Source organism: Anopheles cruzii, chromosome 2 (assembly GCF_943734635.1).
Source record: "Anopheles cruzii chromosome 2, idAnoCruzAS_RS32_06, whole genome shotgun sequence".
NCBI classification, from domain to species: Eukaryota; Metazoa; Arthropoda; class Insecta; order Diptera; family Culicidae; genus Anopheles; species Anopheles cruzii.
The window spans coordinates 34743868-34755644 of NC_069144.1; the positions used below are offsets into that span (position 1 = coordinate 34743868).

Here is an 11777-nt window from a genome sequence, read left to right on the forward strand (position 1 = left end):
CGGCGCTCCGTGGCCGGTTCGCTCGATTCAACGCTTTCGACCAGCGCTTCCAACTGCTCGTAAATTGGCCTCAAGCTTTGCAGGAGCCTCTCGTTGCCTCCGTCGTCCGGTTCGCTCGCCACGATCGCCTGATACAGTGCGCTCGAGAGACCAATCATCGTTCCAATCAGTCCGCGCACTAATTGCTCGTTCGACGGCACCTTCGCTTGCCGACCCCCGGAAGCATTGTTCAAGCGATCCGAATTTTCAGCCATTTTGTGCGACGAACGACAACGGAAACGTGCACCACACCTCTCTTCTTCTGGCTTCTGGCTTGCAAAGTGACAAAAGAGCAACGGCCCACTTTGACGCCCGGCAATGTTCACTAGGATTCCAATTTGTTTGCGAGCGCTGCACGGCGCGGCATGGGTAAAGTATGTAAACCCGAGAATGGCAAAGTGCACCCAAATTGTTGCCTTCTTGACACACTGGCTTCTTGATTTCTTGAAAATGACACCGGAAGATGCTGTCTAAACTTGGGTCCTTCTATTTACAGCGTTTCAATAACAGCGACATTTCAATAACCCGTATTTAGCACGAAAAACAAAACGTGTGCTTGTCTCATCTCAGAAGGCTTGTCTCAACTAATAACTCTTTTTGCCCTTCTTGGGTTTACATTCTTTAGCCACGGGCGAATGGAGTCGTAATAATCAGGTGCACATTTTTCCTCAATGGTTGCTACGCCCGGCTGCGCCTTACCTTTGGGCAGGTGTCCCAGATCTCGCACAAAACCGCCTCACCGTCGACCATGATTTCGTATTTATGTCGATTTTCTGACATGTGCAGACCGGCAGGTTAGAGGTTGCCGCAACATGAAACGTGAGATGGAACAAAGTTCTACAATTGATTGCGAGGCGTAATAAGTGAGGAACATAATGAGACTTACCGGCCTGATGATCGTACTCTCCGATGTACCGTTTTGTAAGGAAGCGCACCGTTAGGGCTGTAAAAAGAGGTAATAGAAATATGTTGTTTACGCATCACTACATATACTAGGTGCGTGCGTTGAGAACCGAAATTTTAGAATGATGGCTGTACCTGCCGATAGGGACTTCCCATTTTTGCTGTTTATGCATCATTACCTTGTGTTGATATCCGGTAAATGATTTCAGGTCGAAAAAAACAATATTTTGGTTTGCAACCCATCATTGAAAGGGTTAGACCATGCCATCTTTTGTGCCTGAAAATGACGTTTTGCGGGGATTATAATTTTTCTACTCCTTTTGAAGAAAACTGCTTCGGAATCGCACCAAATGCTTGTCGGGACTTGTGTTTGGAAAATCGCAGTGCTTTGAGTGGTTTAAACAATTACAAAATGGCGATTTTGACTTAACAAAAAAAAAGCGTCGAAGGACTTCAAAAAACGAACTTTCTCATCGGACAGAAAGGTGTGGTATTTCACAAGCTCCTAAAACCTGATGCAAACGTTAATTCCGATCACTACTGACAACAAATGATCAATATGAACCATGCATTATTCGAAAGTTTAATGCCAAAATCCTATAACCTATTTATTCCTATCTAATTATGTACTAGTCTCCTATTTGTTGACAGTGTATTTATCAAGCTATTTTCGCGGTGTTCGCATTTATTGTGGTAATTTAGGTTTGTTTTTTCTAGGAATTCCTTTAATGTTAGTACCTGGGTTCTATCATGTAGAGCTTTCGTGCTGTACCAATAAGGAAGATTTAAGATCATTTTAAGAATTTTATTTTGCTTGATCTGAAATTTTTTTTATCAGTCTGTGCGCAGATACCCCAGACTGGTGTATGCATGTTTTGTAAAGTAGTAGCTTAATTCTATGAATAAAATTGATGCTTTTTATAGCTATTTAAGTGTCCACATTCACTCATAACAAAATATCAATTGTTATAAAACAAAACTGTACACAAACGGTTGGTGCACTTGAGGGAAACAATAGTATCCGCTAAATGCCATAAAATTATTTAAGAAATTAATACCAGCTCGTTCGCAAACACAGCATCTTTACCCCGGGAGAGACTTTAATTGATTGCCGGAGTCAGTAGACCGCATCGAAGGCAAGGTGGATTTTCTCTCCTTTTTGTGTGCAGGTTCTTACCAGCAAACACGAGGCACGTCTAAGGCAGACGTGAAGCGAGAGTGTATTGACGAGCGGGAACATTCCGACGATCGGGTTTCGGAACACCTGCCACTCTCTGTTTACCTTGACGCAACCGGTTCCGGCGAAATGGTTGTGCATGAGTCAGCCGCCACCTGCGAGATCTCGTACGCCATCCAACGGTAAGCATAATTCAATGAGCCAATTACCGGTAACACTGCCACTAGCAAAAATGATAACGGCCGCACGGCCTCACGGCTGGCGTCCGCTGGCCGAAGACGACGCTCGAAGGATCTACCAGAAAGCAATTCGGTTTGATTTGTTTACCTTGCACGGGGCCTTCAAAATCCGGCCCGGCCGGTTGCCGGTTGGGTTTCTTTGGCTGTCAAGAGTGCTTCAATCGGTTGAATGGTAAACTGAATGGCATCCATTTCGTAGTACTTTCTCCGACAGACATTTTCACGATAGACCCCCGTATTTGCCGAAAGCTTGTTACGGTGTACGGTGCCTCGTTCGGCAGAACAACAAAAAGTGGTGCGAACCTAATCATGCTAATTGCTTCTGGCTGAGTTATACAAAAAAAAGGTGTTTATTAGCGGGAACACAATCTTCATAAATTGGTCGAACATTAACATGGCTCCGTTTTCACACCTTCCACTAAAACACGAGTCAGTCACAGCCGAGTAGCCAAGCTCGGCCAATCACTACGCGTCCCTTCCATATGCTTTTCCGTTTTCGCTTCGTTTCAGTCGCCAAAACTTTTCTTACACCTTTCTTACGATATTCACGAGCATCCGATGCTCCGATGATGTGCAAACCCTGGAGGATAGATGCACGAATAAAACAACGAACGCTCGGTTCGACAAAGTAGCTCTGCCCGATCAAGCCAAGGCCGGCAGAAAGTCGGTTAAATTAATAACCGACCAACCGTTGGCAGCTGTTGCTTTCATTCGTCATGCGACGCTATCGGTGCCGATGGTCGGCGGAGTATTTAGCGTTCAGCTCACGGCGAAGACTGTGGGAAGACATTTATGAGTGTACAACACCGCCCAGTCAGGAGAACCGCCCTTTCTCGCCGTGACGCACACGCCGTTTTCTCCTCATCAATCTATTGCAACGTAGTTTAACTGTCGTTTTATAGTGTTCCCTGATACGGTCGGCAAATTTACGACTCTTGTTCGGTCGGTCGACCAAACGAACAGAAATTAGAACCGAACCATCATAAACTGCCTTTGGAAGAAATTTCCCCGGAGCCGGAAAGAGCCGAGCTGTGTGGATGGCAAGTGATGGTACGTGGTGGGAACCTTCGGTCCAATCTCCACCAGCTTCGAACGGTTTAATTTCTTAATTGCTGTGATGCGTGGAAATTATCTCCTGAACTCGACCATATTGCCGTAGCCATTCGCTTGCTGACTTCCACCGGTCACCGGTCCTGCGGACAGGGCAGCGTCCTTCAGTGGACCCAAACAAACGGAACATCATCATCCGCAATGTCAATAAACAGATAATTTACCATTCACGCCATAAACATGTCACTAGTACAAGCGGAAAGGTTATTAAACTTGCTCCAGGGGTTGTAAACTTGTTTCATTCTATTTTTTTAAATCAACTTCATGACGTGGACTCAATGTACTCAAAGCAGAAATATTAACAATATTCACCGTCAGCTGACTTGGAGAGGATTCTTTTTGCCACACCACCATGCGCCTCCATCGCCGTGGGACTTGTTGCGTTTGGGATGAATGCGTCACCGGCGTATCACCGTGCCGTGTTCTAAAATTAGCCATCCTCCCGAATCAGCCATTCACCGGGCTGACAGGTCCGAGATTTTGTGCATTCATGCGACCAGTAAGGCACATATCATCGATGAAGGTTGGTTGAAGTATTTTTGGACAACAAAACACTCGAATCCCAGACGGAACCGTTCAACAATACCATTTCGCGTGTTGCCCTCGACGCATGCTGGGTAAAGTTGGATCATTCCCGACCGATGATGGAAGCCGTCGGTCATTTCGTGGGCAAAGCGGTGCCCTGGCGCTGTATGGAAAGCAGCAAGTGTATGTCATTTCGTGTTACTTTTTCTAACAACTATTTTGTTTTTTGCTTCATAGATGTAAAATTCGTTTGCTTCCCACAGCGCACGGTGTCAACGAATCTAGCATCTTCATGAAGGTGAGGTTGCTAACTGGCGCTTGAAGTGAGGGCTGGAGGAGGTGCTGTCGCCAAAGGGATTGACAGACGACCATGTAGAATGCGGAATAGCAAACCGTGCAAATCGGCTTTGCGTCCATCGGCCGAACCTCTACCCGGGGGTTCGGACAGTAATTGACGGGATCCTCAAATGAGTGAGCGCACGGTGCGAACACTGCGACAGGAGAACGATGGACGAATTTGGCGACATACGGAGACGGCCGCCGATGATGACTCTTGATGGTCGCGTAACACGATCAATCGACGATGTCGCGGGATTAATAGTAAATAAATTATTTTTCGTTGGTAAACATCGCTCCGGGAGTCTTGGGGTGTCGGAGGTTTAGTGTATTTTTATGCGTGGTTCTCCTTTTCTGTTTCTTGGCGCGACGTTACACTGCTTTGAAACCGTATTCTTGTGAACACAAACATGGTGAGATCTTATATGAATTCTTCCCGGGAACTAAAAATACCTATGATAAATTAACGGAAAGTGTTTGATTAATTTGTCTACACGCTTAGCAAGGTGAGTTGTGTGTGCCAGTCGCCTAGTTTTGTTTGGGATACATGTTAACGAGTAATATTCTCAGAAAAACATGTATCAGGCCAGGACCGCCGGAAAAAGAGCAAGAAGTTTGTGTTTCTCATAAACAAAGTGGTTGTAAAATTGTTGAAACTTTACTGTGAGGCACGTTTAGTAAAACAAAACTTTGCTGCGGTGAAAATAGCTCTTTGTTGATACGAGTTTTACTATTTAAACTTGCTTTAATACTTTCATAATTTTTACTGGAAGTAAAACAGAATGTTGCTTTAATGTTTAAACAGAATGTTGTTAAAGGGTGGGTCTGTCAAAAATTGGTCAAATTCAACTTGACGCAGTATTTTTCATAGTGCATCAAAAAATCCTGTACACATTTTAAAGATGTTTTTGTGTAGAATAATAAATATTATTAGGTTTTGGCATTTGCCCTTCATTTGTGGCAATGGCGTCGAAACAAGAGGAACATCGTTTCAAAATTTTGCACCATCAGGGCGAAAATCCGAACTACTCGCACGCCAAGTTAGCGAAATTGTTTAATGTGGCCAAATCAACGGTCACCAATGTACTAAAAGTATTCGGAGAACGTTTAACGATAGTCAGAAAGACTGAATCAGGTGGAAATCAGATCCAGGAGACCGGAAAAACGACGAAAAGAGTGATCGGTTGATTCAAGCGGAACCCTAACCTCTCCGTCCGAGATGTCGCAGGCAAGCTGGAAGTATCGTCTTCAACCGAGCGATAAACTAAAGTACGAGCTATTCAAGCATTCTAGAAGAAAGTAGTGACTCCAAATCGTGACGAAAAGCCAAACATGTCGGCCAGAAAACGATCGCGAAATCTGTGCATAAAGATGATCACGAAATTTTCTGCGTACTGCAGGATGATGAAACCTACGTTAAGGCAGACTTTGAACTGCTTCCTGGACAGGAGTACTATACGGCAACTGAAAGGGGAAAAGCAGGAGATATTTGCAAGAACATAAAGCTGTCGAAATTCGTAAAGAAATATCTCGTATGCGGGCTTTCTGTTCAAAGGTTCTTTTCTACAAAGTACAAAGGTTCCTTTCTGTTTTGGTTTGATTTAGCATCTGTAAATTATGGGAAAAAGGCTATGGAGTGGTATGCCGCAAACAACGTCCAGGGAGTGCCCAAAGACATGAACCCTCCCAAAACCCCAGTGCTCTGCCCAATCGAAAAATATTGGGCGATCCTCAAGCGGAACCTCAAGAAGACTCGTAAAACTGCAGCAAACAAAGCGACCAAAAGAACGGTGTAAGAGTTGATGAAAGGATTAAAACGAAATGTTCGGCAATTCGAATTCCTTAAGATGGAGAACTGAATGATATTTTTTTACATATTCTATATAAAATGAGCTTTCAAAAGGAATATTACTTGATTGTTTAATAAAATGTTTGACTGATTTACACATTTTTTTAAACCAATTTTTGACGGGCCCACCCTTTGGTTTGCTTTAAACGTCAAGTTTCTTTTTAAATTCTTGTATTGTTTAAAGTTACATCTAAAAGGTAGATGAGTTGAATCGATAACGTTATCATGTGTATCGAATAATCGGCAACACACAAAAAACCGAGTATTAGTAACAAACTCCACATAGATTTAATTGGCCGGACTTTCCGACCTTTTCCGACCCGGTTGGTGCTCGGTCATCGGTTTGCAGGCAATTTGTCCGAGTCAGCAAGCATTAAGCGTGATTCGTTTGATTATTAATTGAATTGCACAGCTGGAAGCGCCCGCGTAAATCCGGTAAAAAAGGTGACAAAATAACTAAAGTAATAAACCCGACCGAACCACCCCACATTAAACAGCGAAACTCCGCATTCCGCAACAAAGTCTATAGGTTGACGCCGAAACCGAAGCACAACCGCAGCCACCACCTAAAACTAACGGTTAGCCTCGTCCCCACGCACCTCACCCCAACCTACCGCTCTTGCCGACGCCAGGTGCCCCGATGACGGCCACTTTTATTTCCGCCAAATAGGACTTTTTCCTCCTAATGCCGCGGGTGGTCATGGTGCTGGAAACGGAAGGGCTTCCCGGTGGTAAACCGAACCGGCTTTGGTGAGATGTTTTTTTCTCCTCGCCCCCTGTTCTGCGGCCCCTCACGTGCGGCCTCCAATAAACGGGGGTCTGCGGCTTTCACAGCAACAGCAACAATCACCGTTTGTTTAATGAAGCATTAAATGTATTAACCTCGCCATGTAAACAGACGCACGAAGGACCGTCCCACACGCGCCCGTGACAGTCGTGCGAGCCGGCCACCGGACCGAACCGAACCGGTGCGTGACCGTGAAGTGAACCGAATCCGTGCGAATCCTTGCGGGCAAACAGGATAGTCAGAATGCACTGCCACGAACACACACACACAACAGCAAACACACGGTACGTTCGATAGAAACCTTTATTTTTCAACTTTATTCCATTTCGAGTTTCGAGGACCCCAGGCTGAACCGGCTGGCAGGAAAGCCGGAGGTGGAAAGCCTCGCGTTCCGCATCACCGCGCATCACCGGGGGCATGAAAATTTAATTGTTTTACACTCATCGCGCACCATCGCACTCGTGGGACCGGGGAAGCAACCGGGAGAGGGGCAAGAACAGCGGGGCACCACGCGGCGGCGGCGGCCCGCTGGGTGACGATGTTTCGACTACGGCCTCGGTTCGGCCGCACACAAATAAACTGACCGGAAAATCACCATTGTTGAGGGAAACTCCTATTTTTTGTTTGCGTCCGATTTGTGTCCGTTTTGCTACTTTCCCCGTATTTCCGGTGGTGAATATATTTCACCGGATTTGTGCATTAATTGTATGCTCACTGACCGGCCACTGAGCCGCGGGATTCGCACCGCTGTTCAACTACTATACTGCGCGCCGTCCACCACCATCACCGTTCCGTTCCAACATCCTCCCCATCCTCGACCGGACAGCCGAACCGAATGTCGGAAACGCTGAACAGATACACTCCGGCCCCGCTGCGTACACGTGCGTAAACAGGTGCGCCACAGCGGCCTAGGGGAACTTCCTGCCAATTAGGAACCGTTTGTCAGCAAAGGGCCACAATGTTGCACTGTTTGAATGTTGAAAACGATCGTCCATTCGGCGATGTTTCGCTATTGTTTTCACATCTGCTTTCACCCGATCGGACCGCGGTGTGCACCAAAAAGAAGATCGGCGATCGCCGAGCGTCTGGGCGTCCGTCTTCGAGCCAGAGCAACTCGTAACTGGCCGCTGCCAGGGCGATCACCGTTGAGTGTTCTGTAGATCGCACGGTGGGTGAGGATCGTCTCGCGAGTCCGGTCAAAAATTTTTCGTTTTAAAACTAAAGCAGAACTGAGTTTATTAAAATGACATAAATAGTTCGGACAGAAATTGAGATTAATAATACCGTGGGTTTGTGACCATGGGATGTTTAAAATAACGCTAACTTCACAAATATAGGAGATATTGTGAATAATTTCCGAACTGATGCTTGCTGTTTAAACAAATGCTCAATCAACGTGTACATCGTATCAATAGTCATTTGGTGCGCCGTTAAGAATGCGGGATTGCATTCTGGTTTCGGCATCCTTAGTATCTGTTTAATTCACCGTACCGTTTGCGTTGCTTTTCGAGGATTCCGTCCGGCATGATTTATATGCCGTCACATAAATGTCGTAATCGAACGAGCCAAGGTGGACGTGCTAATGTTCTCCGTTTGGGGAACTGCTTTTATTCGGATCGCTGTTGTCAGCTCCGCCGTTGCCGTTGCGTGCCAAACAATCTTGGCTTGGCATCGAATTGAAAATTACATTTTGTCCGACACAGGGGACGCTTTCAGCTGTTCATTCTGACAGCGATCATCCCTCTACACACATCACATCCCACCCCAAAACGATCCCGTTGTCCCTTCGGACGTATGTATGTGTGTGGAGCGTTGAGTACGATAAGGTCACCGTGGAATGCTGCTGTCTCTCAAGATCTGAAGAAAGAGCGCGAAGGAGAACGATTGTTTTGCGTTGGTTGGTGGAGCACAAACAAATCACGACACGCCAGCGCCAGCGACCTCGATCGCGAGCAGACGATCGCAGTGTGAATCTCGTGAAAAACACGGAAAGGTTAAAAATAATTCGCCCTCCCGCTCGCCCGTCCAAGCCGATCCCGATTGGATTGGACTTGGGAATCTTGGCCATTTTTGCTTCATATTGTGAGTACCGTGGAAGGGGGTGGGGGGGGGGGGCTATGCCGCTCCGCCCGGGGCGGTGGGTGAAGGACCTTTCAAGCAGAACCTAGTTCGCAGTGGCGTGGTTATGACAGAACGGCGGAAAACGCATCTCGGAGCAAGTAACAACAAGTGGGTCAATAAGTTTCAGTTCAAAAGTACACAAAAGCAGCATATTTTAAGAGAAGAACGTATCGTAGAAGGGAGAAAGTATAGATGTGTATAAGACACGATGGATAACAAATAAGACAGCAGCTACGTGAACTAAACATTTGACTAATTCCTGTTTCACCGTAGTTTGTTCCTAACTATTTTGTTAAGTTCAGGTCATTTTTTAAAAACATGAAAATGATTTTGTTTCATCTTGATTATACGTACAACTGTGTCCAAAAAATAACGAGACACACAAGTGTGGTGCATCATGAATTCCTGCCAAATGAACGAATCGTCAACAAAGAATGTTATACTTGAGTGTTATGCGTCATGTACGTAATTTTGTGCGTCAATAATTGACTAGATTTGTGGAGAGACAATCACGAGGAGGTTTTTGCATCCCATTTTCGTGATCATTTCGTGATAATTTCAGCGCAAATTCGACCTATACTATTTCACAATCACCGTATTCGCCTGACTGAGCAACACATTACTTCCAAATGTTAGCTAAAATCAAGAGACAAGGCTCCGTGTACATCGTTTAGAATCATTAATGAAGAAAACAGCCTAAATGAAGAAGATGTTGAAGGTTATTCCAAACAAGAACTTTTCGGACCGTTTCGAAAATTGGAACGAATAGCAGACATTAGGTGTATTACATAGAGAAAGTATAATTTGAATGGCAATGACATTGATTTAGAAGAAAAAAAAAAAAATTTGACTTATAAGAGAATTCCCAATATTTTTTAGTCACAGTACCATGTCGACCAACGGTCACGTTACAATACCAAACTGTACAGGGTGCTGTATTTACGATACGAGATATTTAAATATTGGATAACTCCACTGTGTTTCAGTCGATTTTGGCAAATGAACAAGATCTATTTAGGGTATAGAATGCCGTTTATTGATAATTCACTCAGCATTTTTCATTCACTTTTCATTCACTTTTGGGCATTTTTCATTGTATTTGACAACATTTCGGGCACAATAACAGTAATTTCCGCTGTTATGTTAACTTTCAGTTCTTCAATGGTCTTCGGTTGCCTGGCATACACCTTACTCTTCAAATAGCCCCACAGAAATAAGTCAGAAGAAATTCAGCAACAATAAGCAAGCAAAGTTTTCACAGTTTTCACAGTGAAACGATTATTTTCAACTAGTTGTTCCCGGCGCGCGTCGCCGCGCCTCATTTCATCCTTATTTTTCGATTGGGAGGCGTTTCCGAACAGCTTCCTTTTCGCTTCCCGTTACACCTACTTTTCAGACGATCCGGCTTCCCGGTGACGTATTCGTTCAGTTTCCCTTCCCATCTTACGTTAATCCTCCGTTTCCCGGTGACGTATCCGATCGGCTTCCCTTTTCGCTTCCCGTTGGATACATGTCAAAACTCGCACCTTGAAAATTTTCCGAGCATTGCTGACATTAACCCAGATTTTGTGTGGAAGTCCCTCTTTGTAAAGAGGGGAGGTGTTTCAAACATTCACCAGAACATTTCCCCTTCCCCAAAACTCCTATCTGCCGAATTTGGTTCGATTTGCTCGAAACCGTTTGTATGGGACGTTACGTATGAGCGTTACGTATGGGACGTTACGGTACGTTACGTTTGTATGGGAGCCCCCCCTCCCCCTCCCCGGAGGTGTAGGAGGTCAAACTTTCCTATTCACAATCCGGGGTCACAAAACTACGCTGTGCAAAATTTCACGCGGATTGGTTCAGTAGTTTTGGAGAAAATGCGGTACAGACAGACGGGTGACAAACAACAATTTTTATATATATAGATGTAGGATAGGTACGATTAGGTAGGTGCGATTATTTCAATCAATTCAGTACTAAAACGGCATAGACTGAAGTTTCAGAATCTGGCTAATTTGTCAAAATCGACTGACAGGTGGTGGAGTTATCTAACATTTAAATATCCCCTGTCGTAAATACGCACCCTGTACATTACATATTACAGTGAACGTTTACACATTTCGTTCATATAAAATCGAAACTCTATTTTACGTACATGGATTTAATGTAATGTGATGTTCTGTGATGTAATATCCAGAACAACAACATGGGTGCTCAAGATTTGACTTATGGATCCGTTGTAGACCTTCACTCCCTAGCTAGGGCGCATCTGCTGCCGATCGACGGCTCCGTTCAGATGAGCAAATGCGACTTCAACAGACGCAACCATCTCGCGACTGGAGCTACTTCCAGAGCGTTGCGGTCGGGCCTCGACTGCCACGAACTCGCAGCCGGCGTCGGTGTTTATTTACGTGACGGGTCGTGCGCGTGGAAAACGCCAGAACACCTCAAGAGGCACATTCCACAACCCCAAGATTCCCAAGTCCAAGTCCCGGTCAGCCTTGAATCCAAAATGGCCGCTTGATATCGGCGGTGAATGGGGTGGTGTTCCATTGACTGTTTACATTACAACGCGGCGCTGCGAGTTTTTGTACGGTACGTTTGTTAATTTGTAGATTGTTGTTGAACGCACCAAATGCGTCCGGAAAAGCCGCATTTTATTGAGCCCGGCCCGTTGATTGACGGTTGACTGATTGGTGTGCGCTG

The 11777-nt window shown here is 45.2% G+C and overlaps 1 protein-coding gene across 1 annotated transcript in view; it reads right to left on the bottom strand.

Annotated features, from left to right (window-relative positions):
* Nucleotides 1-6895, bottom strand: part of LOC128267632 (ras-like protein family member 11B) — a 27874-nt gene extending 20979 nt beyond the window's left edge. The window contains exons 1-3 of the mRNA XM_053004518.1: nt 6793-6895; nt 926-982; nt 739-812 (exon numbers count right to left, since the gene is read on the bottom strand). Coding sequence (XP_052860478.1) covers nt 739-812; nt 926-982; nt 6793-6880 — 219 coding nt within the window. The 5' untranslated portion in view covers nt 6881-6895. The remainder of the gene's footprint in view (nt 1-738; nt 813-925; nt 983-6792) is intronic.
* Nucleotides 6896-11777: the final 4882 nt, after the last annotated feature.